Source organism: Apium graveolens, chromosome 11 (genome assembly GCF_009905375.1).
Source record: "Apium graveolens cultivar Ventura chromosome 11, ASM990537v1, whole genome shotgun sequence".
In the NCBI taxonomy this organism is placed as follows: domain Eukaryota; kingdom Viridiplantae; phylum Streptophyta; class Magnoliopsida; order Apiales; family Apiaceae; genus Apium; species Apium graveolens.
In genome coordinates this window covers 164153520-164172808 of record NC_133657.1, presented here as the reverse complement: position 1 = coordinate 164172808, position 19289 = coordinate 164153520, and the positions used below count along the sequence as shown (strand labels likewise).

Here is a 19289-nt window from a genome sequence, read left to right as displayed (position 1 = left end):
GAAAAATGGTCATTGGGGCATAGGTGCAGGAGAAAGGAGTTAAGTGTGATTTTGGTGGATGAAGAGGACGAGGATGCTACTGATGGAGGCAGCTCAGACCCACCAATGTCACCAACCGAGGAAATCACCACAGAGGTATCTAAACTCGGTCATAGGTTTATCTAATCCTAAAACAATGAAGCTCCGGGGCAGAATTGATAATAAGGAGGTGGTAGTCTTAATTGACCCGGGAGCGACACATAATTTTATATCCCTTTCGTTGGTTAAATTGCTTGATATTCCCACTGATTCAACCGGTTGTTTTAGGGTAGCCCTGGGAAACGGCGAGATGGTTAAGGGTACCGGAGTTTGTAGAAAATTGAGTGTGCATTTGGCTGATTGTGTAGTAGTATGTGATGATTTCTTGCCTCTAGAGTTGGGGTCTACGGATGTTATACTCGGTATTCAGTGGTTGGAGACATTAGGCCCGATGGTTACAAATTGGCGAACTCAAGTCATGAAGTTTGAAATGGGGGGCAGTAAGGTCACTCTAGTGGGTGACCCTTCGCTGGTTCGATCAAAAATAACACTGAAGGCGATGATCAAATGTTTACGGAAGGAAGGACATGGTTTTTTGATAGAAAGTAACAAGGTGGAGGTAGTGGAAAGGCAACTAGGAGCTGTCAATGAGAGAATGGAACAAATTCCAGTGGGTTTGCAGCCAGTAATTAAGCACTATCAGGGCGTTTTTGCAGAACCCAAAGGCTTGCCACTATCAAGAGGACACGAGCACCATATTACATTAAAAATGGACAGCAACCCAGTCGGGGTCAGGCCGTATAGATATCCCTAAATTCAGAAAGATGAGATTGAAAGGTTAATCAAGGAGATGCTTGAGGCAGGGATTATTCAACCATCCAAAAGTGCATTTTCAAGCCCGGTTTTATTAGTAAAGAAGGACGGCTCGTGGAGATTTTGTGTGGATTATCGGGCTTTAAACAAGGAGACTATTCCGGACAAGTATCCTATTCCGGTTATAGATGAGTTATTGGACGAATTGCACGGGTCTAGGGTGTTTACCAAGCTGGATTTGAAGGCGGGATACCATCAAATTTTGGTAAAGAAGGAGGATGTGCATAAAACCGCATTTAGAACGCATGATGGACACTACGAGTTTTTGGTGATGCTGTTCGGTCTCACGAACGCCCCCGCCACCTTCCAATCTCTTATGAACGATGTGTTTAGACCTTTTTTGCGAAAGTTTGTATTGGTCTTCTTCGATGACATCTTAATTTATAGTAAATCTGAAGGAGAGCATAAGGAGCATCTGGAATTGGTTTTGAGCAAACTACAGGAGCAGCGGTTGTATGCAAACTTAAAGAAATGTGAATTTGGTAAGTCTACCATATCTTATTTGGGGCATATGATATCCCGGGAGGGAGTAGCAGTGGACATGTCAAAAGTACAGGCCATGGTAGATTGGCAGCAACCATCAAACCTGAAAGAACTCCGCGGATTTCTGGGGTTGACCGGCTATTACCGGAAATTTATTGCGAATTATGCACAAATCGCACAACCCTTGACAGACCAGTTGAAAAAAGATAATTTTGGATGGACACAGCAAGCTACAGAGGCGTTCCAGCGTCTCAAAAATGCTATGATAAACCCACCCGTGCTCATTCTTCCAGATTTTATGCAAGATTTTATTGTGGAGGCAGATGCTTCCGAATCTAGAGACATACCTTTCCAAGGAGGGGGTCGTCTTGATGCAATCAAATAGGCCTATGGCATTCTTTAGTAAATTGTTGAGCATCTTGGCAAAGCAAAAATCCATATACGAGAAAGAATTGATGGCAATATGCCTCGCAATAGTGAAGTGGAAGCATTACTTGTTGGGCAGGAAATTTGTGGTTAGAACGGACCAACAGAGCCTAAAATACTTGTTGCAGCAGAGAGAGATTAACCCAGATTATCAGAAGTGGGTGCGAAAATTACTGGGTTTTAACTTTGAGGTCCAATTTAAGCCTGGGGTGGCAAATCGGGTAGCAGACGCTCTTTCCAGAAAACAAGATGGCGAAGAAGAGTTACGAGCTTTGATCTCCACAAATCTTATGGATTGGGGTGAATTGTATAAGGAAATTGTTGCTAGTGAAGAGTTACAAAAAATCCGGAGCCATGTGGAAAATGTTACTCATAGGGCTGTAATTCGAGCCGAGTTCGAGTTTTTTACAGTCGAGTTCGAGCTTTTTTTTATCGAGTCGAGTCGAGCCTGAAAATAATCGAGCCTGAATTGTGTGTTCGAGCTCGACTCGGGTAATACACGAGCCGAGTTCGAGCAGTTCGCGAGTTTTCGAACTTAACGAGTTTTTAACGAGTTTTTAACGAGTTTTCGAGTTTATCGAGTTTTTTCACATATTTTCGAGTTATCGAGTCCTTATCGAGTTTATCGAGTTTTTAACATGTTTTCGAGTTATCGGGTTCTTATCGAGTTATTCGAGTTTTATTTTTACCTTCGTAAAAATATTTCTTTTTTGAAATTTTAACTTATAATTTAAAAATATTAGTTTCACTATTAATAACTATAAATAAATGTTCAAAATAACATACATGTGTTCTGAGGTAAATCTAACAACATATTCAAATACGTGTATAAACTAGAAATAAATAACAACACCAGTTAGTATAATTTTTCAAATCATCTATTTTATTAATTTTGTTTAACTCTATCTTCATTTTCTTAAAAATGTATTTATTATTATATATTGTATATTGTATATCTTATATATATGATAAATAAAGTAAAATGATAATTTTATTATTGTCGGGACTCGGGGGAGAAAAGTAATTTTTATCTTTTTTAAAACAAAAGTACGCAATAGACATTAAATCATTAATAAATAACAATTATAAAAATACTAATTTTAATTAATAGCAACACACCATAATAAAACTTTTTTTGATGTAATTTATATCATAGTTGTATAATATACCTATTAACTTATCACTAAATTGTAAATTTAGCTCTAATTAGTTACATCTCAATTAGAATTTAGACAACTATCAAAAGTATGAATCAAATTTATAATAAAATATCAATATAGTAGTAATACATTATTACTATAAAGGACCGTTAGATTTTGAAATAAATGATAACTGTTGAATCTAAAATAAAGGAATATTCTATAGATTCATGATTTAAACAAAAAAATAGAAACCCTATATTGAATAGATTATTTGATGTAAAATTCATAACTGTCCTTTTTATTTTAAAATAAAATAAAACAAAACTCGATAACAATTTTACTTGCTTAACTCCAACTTGATTCTTTTTTGTTTTACTCTTTCAAATTAATAAATTCTTATTTTTCTATAAAATAATTAATAATTGATGCAATAAAAATCTAATTCAGTTCAAATCTTAGTTTCAAACAAAATAAATGTTACATGAAAAATTGATAGACTAAAAATGTGATCAGAAATTTACTTAAAAAAATTAGTATGACAAGAAATCTGAGTCAACAAGTATTTATAAATGATACGCTTTAATGAAATTAAAATGTTTTTTTATAATCATATTAGGCCTATTTTGTGTACAATAGCAATAAAGAAGGCTTTATAATGTTGGTAGCTAAAATATTTTATAATTTATATGTATAATGGAATAACACAATTACATATATATTGAGAAAAAATAAAAAAATATTTAAATTATGGAAGAGGTGCCCTCAAATATACACAAAGTGACAAAGCACTACCAATATCAAAATATATATACATATCCAGAAAAAATTATCAATCAGGTAAATAACAAATATAGAAAGATATAAGTCATATTAATAATATAAGTAAAATAAAATATCATTAATCATGTAAATAACAAATAAAAATAGCATCAAGTTATATTAATGGAAAAAATAAAAATATAGAAAAATATAAGTAATATTAATAACATAAGTAATAGCATATATAAAAAATAAAAATATTAATAAAATATAAAAAAATTAACCGAGTTCGAGTTCGAGTTTATCGAGTCGAGCTCGAGTCGAGTTCAAAAAAACCCGGCTCGGCTCGAGTTTTTAATCGAGCCTAAAATCTTGTTCGAGCTCGAGCTCGATAACGAGTTCGAGTCGAGCCGAGTTAATCGAGTCGAGTTCGAGTCGAGCTCAGAAAAGCTCGACTCAAATTACAGCCCTGGTTACTCAGGAAAAGTCCAAGTTTCGAGTACAGGAAGACAGACTAATGTACAATGACAGGTTAGTAATTCCTCGTCGATCTAAGTTTGTGGGCATACTACTGAGACAATACCATGATTCGGTGGTTGGGGGGCATGGCGGAGAGTTAAAAACATATTTACGCATCGCCAAGGATTGGTTTTGGGGAGGAATGCGGAAAGATGTGCAGCAACACGTGCAATGTTGTCAAGTCTGCGAACAAAACAAACAGTCCCAGCGTTCACCTTCCGGGTTATTGCAACCCTTACCTCTACCAGAACAGGTGTGGCAGGATGTAACAATGGACTTTATAGAGGGCTTGCCAGTTTCGAAGGGATTTAACGTAATCCTTGTTGTAGTAGATAGACTATCTAAGTATGGGCACTTTATTCGTCATCCGTTCACTGCCACGTCAGTAGCTGAAATATATATAACAGGTAGTTAAACTCCATGGGTTCCCAAAGTCGATTGTGTCAGATAGGGACAAAATTTTCTTGAGCCATTTTTGGTGTGAGTTATTCAGGTTACAAGGAACGGAGCTAAAACGAAGTACGGCGTATCACCCGCAAACGGATGGGCAATCAGAAATTGTTAATAAGTGGGTCGAGACCTTCTTGCGATGTTTTGTAGCTGGGAAACCCAAGACATGGGCACACTGGCTTCATTGGGCAGAATTTTCTTATAATACTGCACCCCATACATCCACAAAAATGAGTCCATTCCAAGTCTTGTATGGGAGGGAACCTCCGCATATAACTAGAGGCAGTCGTGGACAAACACAGGTGGATAGCTTGGATGAATGGCTCCAGGAAAGGGATGCAACCCTCGATGAACTCCGCTACAATTTGATTAAAGCACAACAGCGGATGAAACAAATGGCTGATATTCATCAAAGAGATGAGACCTTTGAGGTGGGGGATAATGTCTATCTAAAGCTCCAGCCATACCGTCAACGTACTTTGGCCACACGCCCAAATGAGAAAGTATCTCCCAGATTCTTTGGGCCGTATTCGATTATTAAGAAAATTGGCAAGGTGGCTTATGAACTACAGTTGTCCTCTACTAGCAGACTCCATCCTGTTTTTCACGTGTCACAGCTCAAAAGGCATGTTGGCGCTGCTGCTGTGACGACAATGATTCCCCCACAATTATCACTTGATTTGGAGTTTATAATGGAACCAGAATTGCTCTTGGGGATTAGAGAGGGTCAAGGACAAGGGACTGATGTGAAGAAAGAAGTGCTGATTCAGTGGCACGGACTTCCTGCAGTTGAAGCAACATGGGAGGATAGCGAGTTAATCACTCAGAGGTTCCCAGAATTTCACCTTGAGGACAAGGTGAGTCTCTGGGAGAGGGGTAATGTAACACACCCAATTGTCCACGTGTATACAAGACGTAACAGCAGGGGCAAAAGAGGAAGAACAACTAACAGAGAAGGACAAATGGGTCAAAGCAGCGAGCAAGGGTAAAAGAGTAAAAACAGAACAGAAGAAGAGGAACAAAAGGGACAGGAGGCTGGCAATTTTGGGTTATCGAATGTTTGGCTTTATTTAGTTATTGGGAGAGTCTGAGCCTCTCGAACGCTCATGTTATCTGTTTACTATCCTTGTTCATCGTAGTTTGTTATAAATCCTTGTAAGACCGAGAGTTTGGCACATTGGAGTGCACACCTTACTGTGTTTTTTTTTATAAAATTAAATCTGCTATTTGATTTTATTGAGTGCTAGTATTCTATCTCAGATGTCATTACCCTCCAGCCCCTATGTGTATGACTACATCATATATAAAAAATAGAACAGATAATTATCTTCGAGAATCCACAAATTAGTTGTTTAGGTAATGAAATGCTTGTATTCTTACAAAATACAAGGAAATACACATTATTACCTGTGATACTTCACTAGATAACAATGAAATCTTGGCATTTTGAGACTCAGATGCTTCCTTAATGGATTGAATCGAAGCTTTCTCAACAGAAGACCTTATTGCCTTTACCTCTTCCATTGCCAAAAGGGCTTCCGTAAGTTGCTGAAATAAATGTGCCAGATAGATTGAATACATATTGCAACATTGATCTTTTTTTCGAGTTTGACAGCTTTTACCATCTAAGCCACTTCATTATGATATATTATAGAGCACATATACTTGGATCACAATTCAAAAGAAAATTATAAAGAGTGCGGGGAAAAAAAGAACAGTCCCCTATGCTTTCATACAAAAGGACATGAAGTAATATGATTTTCTTGTTGTGTTTGGTTGGGGTGAAGAGAATGGAACGAGTAAAATCAGAAGGAAATAATAAAAGGTAAGAGGGAAGAACGGCCAATCATATATTCTATCACTGTCCTATGCTGTAAAGGTGTCATATATATTACATTATAAATTCTATACTGAAGTGTATAGTCCTTAATCCGATCACTTCTTTGAATACTGGAGCAGTACTAACAATTATAACAACAGTTTGCACACTATACAAAACCAGTGCTAACTCAAATTGAAAAAAAAAAGGAATTTCATAGAAACGGAGAGAAAAAAGTTTTTTAAAAAAACCATTGCTGGTGGGGTGCATATCCCTAATCTGTTACTTAGAATGACGAATCAGGTATATTGTTGTATTAAAAGTTCAGGAGACGACAAATGGTAGAAAAAGGACAGGCCAAAAATTCAGTGAAGGGTTCCATAAAAGAATTGATTCACGGGCCTTTATCTCTATTTAGTCATGTATAAAGTCAGCTATCCCCCATTCCCAAGATAGTACAGTGTGTATTAATATAAATTCAAAACATGTCAATACACATACCGTTGCTAACTCTTCCTTTTCTTCAACTAACATCCTGAGAGAGCATTCGAGTTTCTGATTGTGAGATTTAGATTCTTCTAAATCTGAAATCTAGATCAAAAGTAACCATTTGGCATATCAATTTTGTTTCCACTGTCAGTATGTACCCTTATATAAGGAAGAAAAATGTTTAGAGCGTAAACATAGCAAGATTTTGAGAAAACAAATTCTTACAAGAGTTGAAACTGCTTCCTTATATACGACAAGTTCTGAGTTTGACACCATTAGTTTGTCTGATACACTCTGCATTTCTATGTCCAAACTTTCAATTGTAGATGTGGCTTGTTCCTTCTCTGCATGTGCACTAGCCAATTCTTCTTCCAGGGAAGCAATAGTTGTCTCCATTTCAAAAGCTAGAACTTCCAGGTTTTTGTAATCCTCCTTAATTACAAGAAGAACAAACATATAATGAGTATTGAGGGCCAGGTGCCAACAGAATTAGTAATGTAGTAACGAAACGGATGAAATTGCAACCCGGCAGAGGATTGATTAAGGGAGGGATTTAAAAACCCTGCATAAAGAAATCATATCCGACCATGTATTTTTGTTCAGGCAAGTCTTAGGATAACAGAGCAGAAACAAAGCATAACAGCTGTCGAGCATGACATATATACTGGTTGTGATGACTGGTTTTTTCAAAACAATTAGTGATTGTGCGTCAGCGATGCAGACTTGTGGGTACTTTTCCGGAAAAAAACAATCTGAAAAATAGAACTAGTAAAAGATGATTTGAGACATAAAAAATGAAGCCTATCTAGAGCAGATAAAGCAGGCGTTTTCAGCTTCATCGAAATAAATGCAACAGAGCTCACAGATAGTACAGTAAAGTAACACCAATTCTAAAATATAACATAAGCTTATACTAACCTTGTACCTTTCAAAATTAGAATTTCTTTTTTATAATTAAAGATGTTTTACATAATCAGATTTTCATTTATATCACATTAGTCTCAGTTTAAACAATGATAGTATAGTATTTCAGAAATATAAATCAAATTAGTTAGTAACAGATGGCGTAACTAGAAAATCTACTATTTAATAGTATATAATGGGAAAGCATTAATAATTTCATAAAACCTAATAAAGAAAAAATGTATCTCTGTGAGCAATGGGAGTAAAGCAATCCAAAAGGACATAAATGCAAGTGATTTGCTTGTATCACTCTGTGCTGATGCTTCATAGGGGATAGTCCCCTATTCTTTATTAATATCCTTGATTGTGTGCAATAGGAGTTTAAAGGTAGACAAGAGGACACGAATGCTTTTATTACTCTGTGCTGATACTTCTTGAACAAGGAATAAATGGATTATGTCCGCATATATTGTGTGCTTCAGTGACATTATAAATAATTGGAAAATGATGCAGGAGAACTGCAGTCTTAGTAATTTTAAAATAAGCAAGATATATATATATACCTGCATACTCTGGTCAAAGGCAATGGAAAGCCCCTTTGTTCTTTTGGGATCAAAAATACTTGACCTCCTGTCGACCGCCGAATCACGCCTTCTCTCTGATATTTGACCTTGTTTACTAATATCGCGCTCAAGAATAATCTTCTGCGCATGTAACTTCTTCATTTCTCTCTCAGCACATGCCTTTTCACCCTGCAAACAAGATATTGCCTTGTAGTTGAGGATATTGTAACTATGCAACAAAAATTAGTTTCTAATGAAACCTCCAATTTTGTCTTCTCCTGTATCGTGTTCCTAAGTTTGGATTCTGTCTCTTTCAACTTTGCTTTTGTTTTCTCAAAATCTTTCCGCATAATTTCTTTTTCCTTGGCCAATGAAGAAGATGACAAAGACAACATGTCCTTCTCGAGAGCTTGAATTTCGGAAAGCAACCCACATTTTTCAGATTCTCGTTGTTCTAAAAGCTCCTGCAAGACAAGTCATATATATAAAAAAAATACAAGAGAATCAATAGAGATAATTAATATGGACTAAACAAAGATGCAGTAGTAACTCACGTCAAAGGCTTTTACTGAATTTTCGACATCAAGGCTCAACTCTTCTATCCTTTTTTGGTGATCCATGGATTGATTATGCAGATGAATCTTCATAACAATCAATAAATCAAAAACTCCTGAATATTAATAGGAAAAAAAAAACTAGGGATAATCACATGTAAAATATACCCACGTTTTCCTTCTCGAGTTCACTAATTTTGTTTTTCATGCAACTCCATAATTTTGTATGATCACAGACCATTGCTTTAAGTAGAGAATTGTCCTCGGAAGCTTGACACTTTAGATCCTAAAGTAAAAGGATGAAAATACTAGATTTACTTGTGTAAGAGACCAGAAATCTAATAGAAATGGTGTAAATACAAAAGTGAACGCCAAACAGCCACTGATACCTGTAAATACATTAGAAGCATTAACATGGCAAATCCTAAATTAGCGAAAAATAATAAGGCAAATATTCTTTTGCAGGTGTCCAAATCTCCAAATCCCAGTGAGTCCTCAAATCCAGATTTATGTATTCTTATATCTAGGGGATATTTTAGCTTTTTAAGTAGAAGATAAGAATGGATGTGTGCTAATATATACCTCTGAATTCTGATATGTAATTGTATATATACGTGTCTGTGTGTGCGCACGCGTATAATTAGTACCAAAATTTAGTAGTATATATATTTAAATGTATAAAATGTCAGATTCCCTTGAATTCTAGAATTTCATCAGGAAACATAATCTCTGGTTTGAAATTGAATTGTATCTAATGATTAGAAAACTAAGAATACATGTTTGATGTGTAAACAACTAAACATGCTTTTTTATCCTCAGATTCTCATTCTCTAAGATGTTGCGACAAACTCCTGCAAATGTTCCTGAACTCTCACTTCATTACTGCTTTATACATCAACTTCAGGCTTTAAATTTACACAGCACGAGTTAACTTGGTTTGCTATCATTCATTTTAAAAGTATACAATGACACATCTTGCGTGTGCCCTATGAATGATAGAATGCTGCACTCAGAAAACGCTATAAATACATTTTAGTACGTTTCTATTAAAATCAGAAAGTAAATACAACTATAGAATCAAAAACAAAAATATATTAATAAGTTGTGTGGAGGTGGTTGAATAATACTCACAGCGAAACAGGTTAGCATGGCCGAGGAACTTTTAAAAAGTTCATTTACAACTGCGAAGATGGCCTCTATGCTATTTCTTGAATTTTGAATTTCATCTACAATTTCTTGTACTTCCTTTGATGGCTTGGAATAATACTCGGAAACTTTGTCCTAAATTAAGCAAGGAAGTATATGAGGATTCCATAGCTTGAACCAAAAACTATGTAAGAATCTGGCAGGACTGAACAGATTATATGATGTTCAGTAACTCTGTAGATAATGCATACAGCACATACACGAGTGAAGGATTCCACAGAAGTTACTGATTCACGAGCCACCTTGGCCTCCTCCTTTGCATTCTGAAGCTCTTCAGAGATCTAGAAAGAAGAAAAAACACCAGTACACACCATGGATACAGTTGTTAGGCCTTCGTGCTTGCTTATGATTAAAAGACAAGTGGTGAAAACCCCACATGAAACAAAAGGAGATTATACAATGAGAAGAAAAAAGGTGAAGTAGGAAGTTCAACAACTATGAGATGGATCAAAGGTCAGTCATCTGCTAAGGTTATTCCATTTAAGTTGCTACATAGTCAATGTCATATTTCAGTACCTCCTGTAAGATACATGGAAACATTTTGGGAGACCACATGTCCCAATTTATTTTGCAATTAATTAAACCAAAACCAGCACCCCTCCTTCCCAAAAGACAAATGAAACGGAAAATTGCACTCTAGAGTATTACTAGAACTATAAAATAATCATAATATATATTATATAATATATTGGTATCTTTATTTGTTTAAGTACAAGACATAAGATAATATATGAAGACAATTTCAATAACAGACTTATTTTATTGCCACATCATATAGAAAAAAGTACACAATTGACACGGGGGTAAAGGTGTGAAATCAGTGGTATTAACAGACTTTACGACAATATTTCAGTCTATATATACCCCTAAATCGGGACATGAGAGGTTGGATTAAAATCATAAATTAGATAGAGCAACAATGCACGACTATCCAGTAACTTGGTTCATATTATCTTCTTACTTCAAATCAAATTAACACCAATAGTCATTACTGGACAAGTTTACAATTACTGAATTACATGCTACAAATAAACTACTATGATACCTCTTCAAATTTCACATCTGCACTGATCTGCTGCTCAGTAACTAACTCAACAATGTAATCAAAATTTTGCTGACTTGAGGACTTTTCCATCTCCAGCATGTTAATCTGCGAGAGAAAACACAAGTATACACATACATGAGCAGCAGACACCAGTTTAGCTTGGTCCCCAAAGAATGAAATAAGAATGTCCTTGGAAAATAAGATGTGAACCTTTTCTTGAAGTTGCTTAATCATGAGGATAGCTTCAGACTCATCTAATATCTCATTTTTATTTGCATGAAATATAGATTCATTTGCAGTATTGTCCATATAAAGGCCAGCCTCTTCCAGCCTTCTTGTCAAATAGGCAATTTTTAAATCACTTGTAGATTTCTGCAACAAGTAGGTAACTAGGTATTATCTCATCTCATCTGCCATATTTTTTCTAACGAACTGACAAAATATAATAATCGGCAAAACTTTTCATAAAATGAAAAAGGAGAAGGAAAAAACAAGAGAAGAATTAATATATAACCTGTGTTTCAAATCGTAACAATAGATCTTCATATTCTTTTTGCATATGCTCCAAGTCAGTGCATTCCTGTGAAAACAACAAATTACTTTAGAGCATGTGTTTCTTAATGAAATTAGAAAAGGCCCAGTAAAATATACCAGAGAAGTTTTCTTCTTTGTGGTTGCTTTTTTTCTACTAGTGACATGCAGCAAGGCATGTGGCTGAGGAAGAGCACAGTCTTCTTGTGTCTTATTACTGCAATTTTTTTCTTCCTTGCAAGAACCGTCTGTGCTAGCTTCATTTACTAGTTCTTCAAAAGGTAGAAGTGGTCCCATGTCGCGTCCAGATCTCATTGGTTTCGAAGCAGAATCCTTTTGTAGGGCTGAAGAGGAGTTCAGCTAAAACAAAGAAGACTGCCAGATTATCACTAAAGCAAGACGGTTTCTAGGAAGACTATTGACTGTACAAAATTAAATTCTACTGCCACTTCTATGTAAGTAATTGATCATGAATCTTACTAGTCAATGCTATATTTATAAATTCCCATCAAAATATTAGCATTACGTGTCTGACAATGTTAAATAGAGTTGCAGAAATTAAGATATTACCTCCCCTACAGTCTCCCTTGAAAATTTGCCAGGACACCAAGTATCACGTCTCTTCTCCTGCAGCAGTATAACTTTAAGTTTTGAACCACTTAACCATGAGGATCGTAGTTAAAACCAAATCCAATAATAAATGTAGATTTTATTATGTGTTTGCAATGTTTGAATATTATTACAATCTGCTAACTATAAATATGTATATCCGATGCCGAGATGGCGAGATATACTAGATTTTCAAATGGGGAGAAATGTAAAGAGGCTAAGGGAATACAAGAACATGCCAAAGTCAGGTTGTAAAGCACTTGTATGGAGTAGACCACTAGTACAACATACAAAAAATGAATATGACATACATATCACCTTGCCTCGTATGTCTCTGATTTCTGTTATCCAATTCATTTCTAAAAGTAATCCTACAAAATGTCATTGGTTTATGCCTGATGCACCATGATTCAGTTTATAAGACATTCAAACATTAGAGTCGTTGATGTAAACTGAGTGTATCTTTAACATTTCCCAACTCTAAAATGTGTGAAATAGTAAAACTTATACAAGTATAGTAGCAAGTACAATAGCAATCCAAAGGTGAAAATAATAAAATGAATGCATATTAAGCAGACCTTCTTGTAACGATCTGGGTTATCATCCCTATTGGAACACAACACCATTGAGCTTAAGTTCTTAATTTTTTTGTCTTGCTCTAGCAACCTCTTCTCCTTTTCTGCTTGTGCTTTTTTTTCCTCCTCCAGCTCCAAGGCAATTCGCTCCCTCTCCAGCTCAGTCTGCAATTACATGTGCGAGTTTTATGTTTTTAAACTTAATCATTCATGGTAAACTAGAGAGCAAGATAAGCAAACCTGTAATAAGGTGTTGCGCAGATTAAGAATCTCCTCTTCAAAGTGTTCTGAGTGAGATCCCTTTTAATACAAAGAAGATAATTAGCTCTTTTCCAAACCAAGATTTATGTTTAGACAAAATTACATAAATTATGTCGATATACCCAACCTGCAATTTGGCCCGAAGCTCCTCGATCTCTCTTTTTTGTCGCTTTAACAACGCTGCATCTGTCAGAATCTGGACATGAATGTGTTAACTGGATTAAAATTCAACTAAGAAAGTGATTGGAGAGAAGATGTACTTTCGGATGGGCATAATACAAAAAAGACCAAGATGGGCTTTTAGAAATAAATCATAAGGTGATCAAATTATTACTATATGTTACATGCATTAATGCATATTTTAATCAGAACAGAACCTCGTTCACTATAACACAATTTGTGACACGCAAAGCTCGGCTTGCAAATTGGAGACTACTTTTGGTCTCATCAGCATGAATCTGCAAATGAGGTCATAAAAATGTAAAGAGAAAGTATAAGAAAAAAGCTTGAATTAATTAAAACTGTGGATAGGTATCATAAAGAACTTTTAGAGGACCTAGGAAAACTCGAGTAAGATACTGACAAGATCTCATTTTCTGGCAAGAAATCTAAAAAAATTGGGCATAGGAAAATATTTTCAAATTCATGAGAACCACTTCAAAATAACAACATATGCAAAATAAACATAATGTTGGGCATCAGGATATTTAGATATTACAGGAATCTAACAGAATCAAAGCAAGTTAGCACAAGCACTGCATTTCACAATTTTCAAAAGATCTGCATATTCAGCTTCAACAGCCAATATATACACGCTTCAACAACCACTTCCTGATGTATACGCATACAAACACTAAACACGCACAACAGGGGACAAAAAAACAGCACATGGCCATAAAAAGGTTCTCTATCAACCTTATTAGACACTAACAAAATGAAGTGATGAAAGTAAGAAACAAACATGTAACGATTAATATAAAAATCCAATTATGGTAATCAAGCCATCAGATTCCATAATATGAGCATTTCATAACCACGTCTATTCGAGAGAAAGTTGAGATCAGATCCAACCGTCTAAATTAAGTGTCAACCTGTGCAAGTGTAATATTGCATATTATAGCAGTGTTTGCATTTCCACCCAGTGCAGGCTGCAAAATGCGTGTCAATTTGCTATCACGATAGGGAACGTGACTCCTGCATCAGATAAGCAGAGATGTGAAATTATCAGTGAAATTTCACCAAGTGAAACCTACACGTATTTGATGTGGACACATAAACCTACCCCTGGCTTTCAGCACCTTCACTTAATTTTTTAATTACAGTACCGAGAGTCATCAGGCTTTTATTAATGTGGGAACCCTCTTTCAAGCGAACACCTTCAGCCCCAGTCTTCGCAGCACGTTCTGAACCAGCTAGATCCACTAAATTCTAATTGATGAACATTAAAAAAACAAGGTGATGAACTTAAAGAGTTTAGGCAGAGTAAACAGAGACATAGATTAGGCTAGAGGTGATCTCGTACCAGAACAGATACACGTACTGCATCACAGGTCCCTGTATCATCATCTTGACTATCATCTTTGCTCTCAATTATCTATACCACCAGAAAATTCAAATAAAAATACATGATACTGAACCCCGTAATATTAGAACTTCCAAGGATATTAACCATACCATTCGAAAAATTGTATGAGATCGACTACTATACACATTCATATTTGTTTCTCCAATATGACGATGAGCTGCAAAATGTTAAATAAACTTTTAAAAATCAGAAACTTATTGTAAAGTCAGTATACTATGAAATTTTACAAGTAACACCAACACCGAGACGATGTGATTGTGAGTATTTGTTTACTTGCAGTCTTGCATCATATAAAAACACGTGAATAAGATCCCGTATATCTGCTATTTTTTCAAGTACAGATATGCAATATTATTACCTTCTTTCAGTTATCAAAATAAAAAAGTAGTTGATACAAATTCAACTTGCCCTAATGTACCAAAAAATATTTTTCATGTTTTAATATTGACACTTATATAATGTATAAAAAGTTTAAGAACCCAAATGTCTCATATAAATACTAATAACAACATATAAAAACTTTAAAATACTCTGGATATATTTTCAGACACTATGTCTTCTCTTTTATGTACAGACTTCTAAGTTTTAACTTCTAGCTCATCAAAAGAAAACGCACCAACAAGTGAGAGAGATGTTCCAAGTACTTACATTCTCCAAAAGCTAGAAGTTCAAGGACTTGTTCTGCTGAGGCAACAATTTCTTCTCTTAAACCAGCCACAAATATTCCTCGCTTCATGTAGAATAAACCGCAACTAGTTATACCAATGTTATACATACTAATTCACGACAAATACTAATTCACCAACAGAGATGGATATGCATAAATTACCTCATTACTCTCATGAATTTGTAGTTTCCTATGCTCAGGAACCAATAAATCATTGATCTCCTCATTGTAAATCTCCATGTATGACATACGTAATAGAAACTCCCGATCCATTACCTAAATAGATATAAGATCACATGCACATGAAAAAATGAACATATATATTAAGGTAAAATTGAACTAGGATTCCAACACATACACCATCTACTTCAAGAAGTTTGCTCATTTTAGAGTATAGTCTCGGTTAACATTTACAGTTCACTGATTGTTATTATAGAGTATAGAACTGGATGAACATTAGACAGAAGAATTCCTAATTATAGACCCTCTCTATATACTAATTGGTACAACACTTCTCTAATTTATGTAACATCATAAATTGTAAAATAGGAAAAAAAAAACTCCAGCTCGATATGAGCAAGTACCATTACTTACAACAAATGAAAACTTGTCATTACCCAGAAAGCAAACTTGTATGAATTAAGAAGTAAGGAATTATTACTCCCTTCACCATAATTGAGGATTTCCACAAACAAATTAGTAATACATATAAACAATTTCAACGCATAAACTGTACGTGTCACCAATACGCAAATGAACCGACAACACCAATGCATTTCTTTGACATGGACATAATAAATCAACAAAAAGAAATTTTAAAATTGTAATTAAAACCTCACCTCTTGTATAATATTAAAAACATGATGAACCGCAAGCGGAATAACTCCAGGCTCCGCAACCGAACCACGCATGGTATGCGTCTTTCCACTATTCGTTTGTCCATACGCAAACACAGTCCCTACATAACCACAAAACAACTCAACACAATAAAAACCGAAAGCTCGAAATCTACAAAAGATACATAACAGACCGTTAAAACCACGGACAGCGGCAGCAACAATATCCTTAGTTCGAGACTCATAAACCTCAACAGTCTTCGTATCCTCTCCGAAAATCCTATCTAAAATCCACCAAACTCCGCATCAGATTCACAAAATACACACACATATACATACAATTAAAGTGTAAGTATAAAATAACGAGTAAAGTGAAGGAGAATGTTACCGAAATCGAACTTGGAAGAGTTATTAGAGGTGAAAATGGAGTTGCCGGAGATAGTCCATGGACTTGACTTAGCATCTTCAGAGGAGAGTGGGCGTGCTCTTACGGACACGTTAATTCTCTGCATTTTAAGATTGGTTTTGATTGAATTTGTGTGGAGAAATGGAGTTGAATTTTGAAACCCCTCGTTTATTCGGAGGAAGAAAAGGGGGGAAATGGACAATTGCTAATTTTCCCGCCTTGTGCTGCTTTACCAAATTATTTTGTACCCATAAATAATGAAATCTTACATGAAACGCTGAGCTCCAGCCTCCAGGGTTACCTTTTTACCCGATTTTATTTCAAGTAATATTATATTGTGGGCTTGTGGCTCCACTTATTGTTTTTAAAATTTTATTCTCAGTAAAATATTGAAATTTAAATAGAATTTAAATATTTAAGTATTTAACACGTATCCAGTATAAAATTTGGTTACTTCCCAAATATTGTTGTGACGCCCTCAATCTCGGGGTTAGGAAATGAGGACTCACACACCTCTAATCTAATAATTAAATATTCATAAACCCCGATTAACTACTAACAGGATCAACAGGATAAAGTATGAGACAAGATTACAACTATCAATGATAAAATATAACTTACAAACCCAAAAACATTACTAAATAATCAGTATCGATTCCGGCTGGGAACCGACAGATAACTCATTGTATCTTTATACACATCTTCCTAGGCGCGAGCTCACTCATACAAACCACTACCTGCTCTGGCAACCGGAAGCCCTCAACACGGTAGGGACCACCAGGTACACTCTTACGAGCAGTGCGCCTAAGTCTGGCCATCTTCTTGCTTAACTGTCATGGTTGGATTAAGACAAAATAAATGAGTATAAAACTCAGCAAGTAACTATATAGCAATTCTACAATATTAAATCTCAATATACTTTGAACAAACTAGGGCATTCTACTTTACTTAATCTAGGTGGCAGATTTCCATTTTTTTTTTTGGGATAAGGAAAGGTATCTGAAGAATAGTAGGGCTTTCAAGAAACAAGGCTCGAAACAGGACGAAAGCCGACATTCATCACAAATCATTATAGGATCAAAATAAATCTTTCGATAGAGGAAAGCAACAGTATTTCAAGATATAGAATCATTCATATGATCAACAATTTCAAGAATCAGGGTTCTCGGGCTTTAAGCTCCACAATAACATAATCAACTCTTTTCAAAGCATTATAAACCATTTTCATTTCCAAAAATCAATTTACTGAATAAAAATTTCAGTTCCCTTTTTAAATAATCATTTAGAACCCTTGATTGGATCACTTTATCTTTCCATTTCATTATATACGGGTGATCAGCCCGTATCGACCTCCGTTCCGGTCTTTAAGGTACCAATCGGCATAATTTCAGCCTTAAATTGGACTAGTCCCACTAGTCTCTTACCATGACTGGACTAGTCCCATTAGCCTCTTACGTCTCAATCCAATCCATCAGGAATCCATTTGGAAAACCTTGAGTTGGAAAAGCAAATAGGTTTTCTAAAATCCATTTTTATCATTACCAAGCATTTGAAATCATTCGGACTCTTTCAAGTCGAAACTCATTCTTAAATCATATTTTAAAGAAACAAGGTTCAGGGAGTGAATCAAAGATACGCAAGGAACAATTCACAAGAATTCTGTATCAGGGACAACAAGGCACTAAATTAGAAGGATCAGCATTGAATTAGGGATCAATAGGGTGATCAAGAGAAACATGGTATCATTAAACAGAGTTAACCAAGATAATCAAGAGGTTCAATATGATTCATGGCTTTATAGGTAACTTGAACAGAAAGACAAATTATCAAAGGGTGAAATCAATAGGATTATCAATAACAGGTTATCAAGAACAAGGGTACTTCAAATCATTATCAGCGTTTCATAAAGCAAGGGTTTCATATTTTAACAGTTCAATACTCTACATGGTATGAACAACATTTCCTTTATAATCATTTACACAAGTAATCAGAGTTACTTGCCTGAATTTACTTTCCTGAGGGTTGAACTACTGCCACCTAGTAAATCCTTTCCTTTCCTAGCCTGAATGCTCTCACGCTCCGAATCTACAATAAAACCAAAAATCTTAATTAGATTCCCAACTCTTGTTCCCGGAACGATCACTCTATACGATAACTCGATTATATCTTTGACTCGAGCATACGAATATAGCTTATACATATAAGCACATAGCACTTAGCACATAACATAATCCTTATATACTTAGCAATCAAAGCGTACTCGCTTGACCTTGGCTATGTCTCAATTCACACTAACACGACTCTCTTTTACGAGTACAAGACCCATTTACAACCAAACATTTACGTATGTACTATCACTTATATCAATCAACTTAATTTCATTTTCTTTTGCTCATTAATTCGAACCATACATACAAAACACATTCACATATATTCAATTTCAATCTCACACATTCATGCACAACTAATGAAATTCACAAGATTCATTTATTCACTTTTAGCCTTATCCTTTTTAATCAAAAATCCGAATTATAACCACGTTAAGGGCCAAAATCAACTTCTTTTAATCA

At 35.3% G+C, this 19289-nt stretch overlaps 2 protein-coding genes across 2 annotated transcripts; one reads left to right on the top strand and one right to left on the bottom strand.

The window, feature by feature from the left end:
- The first annotated feature begins 175 nt into the window (after positions 1-175).
- LOC141696084 (uncharacterized) lies at positions 176-832 on the top strand. Its single transcript, XM_074500272.1, has one exon. It carries the CDS (start codon positions 176-178, stop codon positions 830-832), a length of 657 nt encoding a protein of 218 aa, XP_074356373.1.
- Positions 833-6014: 5182 nt separating this feature from the next.
- Positions 6015-16943, bottom strand: LOC141696083 (kinesin-like protein KIN-7O). The gene is made up of 27 exons (XM_074500271.1): positions 16702-16943; positions 16508-16597; positions 16317-16435; positions 15640-15753; positions 15459-15540; positions 14900-14967; positions 14748-14819; positions 14508-14653; positions 14317-14419; positions 13603-13683; positions 13353-13421; positions 13205-13264; positions 12968-13129; positions 12351-12407; positions 11901-12140; positions 11764-11829; positions 11460-11621; positions 11250-11354; positions 10405-10485; positions 10130-10279; positions 9171-9284; positions 8999-9085; positions 8705-8908; positions 8445-8633; positions 7204-7410; positions 6991-7080; positions 6015-6218 (listed from the first exon to the last, which is right to left on the bottom strand). The coding sequence occupies exons 1-27, from the start codon at positions 16823-16825 to the stop codon at positions 6015-6017; spliced, it is 3246 nt and encodes a 1081-aa protein (XP_074356372.1). The 5' UTR covers positions 16826-16943.
- Between the last annotated feature and the right edge of the window lie 2346 nt (positions 16944-19289).

Bases quoted from the DNA above. Each gene is read 5' to 3' on its own strand.
- LOC141696084 (XM_074500272.1), top strand. From the start codon at position 176: ATGAAGCTCCGGGGCAGAATTGATAATAAGGAGGTGGTAGTCTTAATT.
- LOC141696083 (XM_074500271.1), bottom strand. From the start codon at position 16,825: ATGCAGAGAATTAACGTGTCCGTAAGAGCACGCCCACTCTCCTCTGAA. The intron at 11,622-11,763 runs GTTATATATTAA...TACTTGTTGCAG, and splicing joins TGTTACGATTTGAAACACAG to AAATCTACAAGTGATTTAAA. The intron at 8,634-8,704 runs GTTTCATTAGAA...TCTTGTTTGCAG, and splicing joins AGGAGAAGACAAAATTGGAG to GGTGAAAAGGCATGTGCTGA.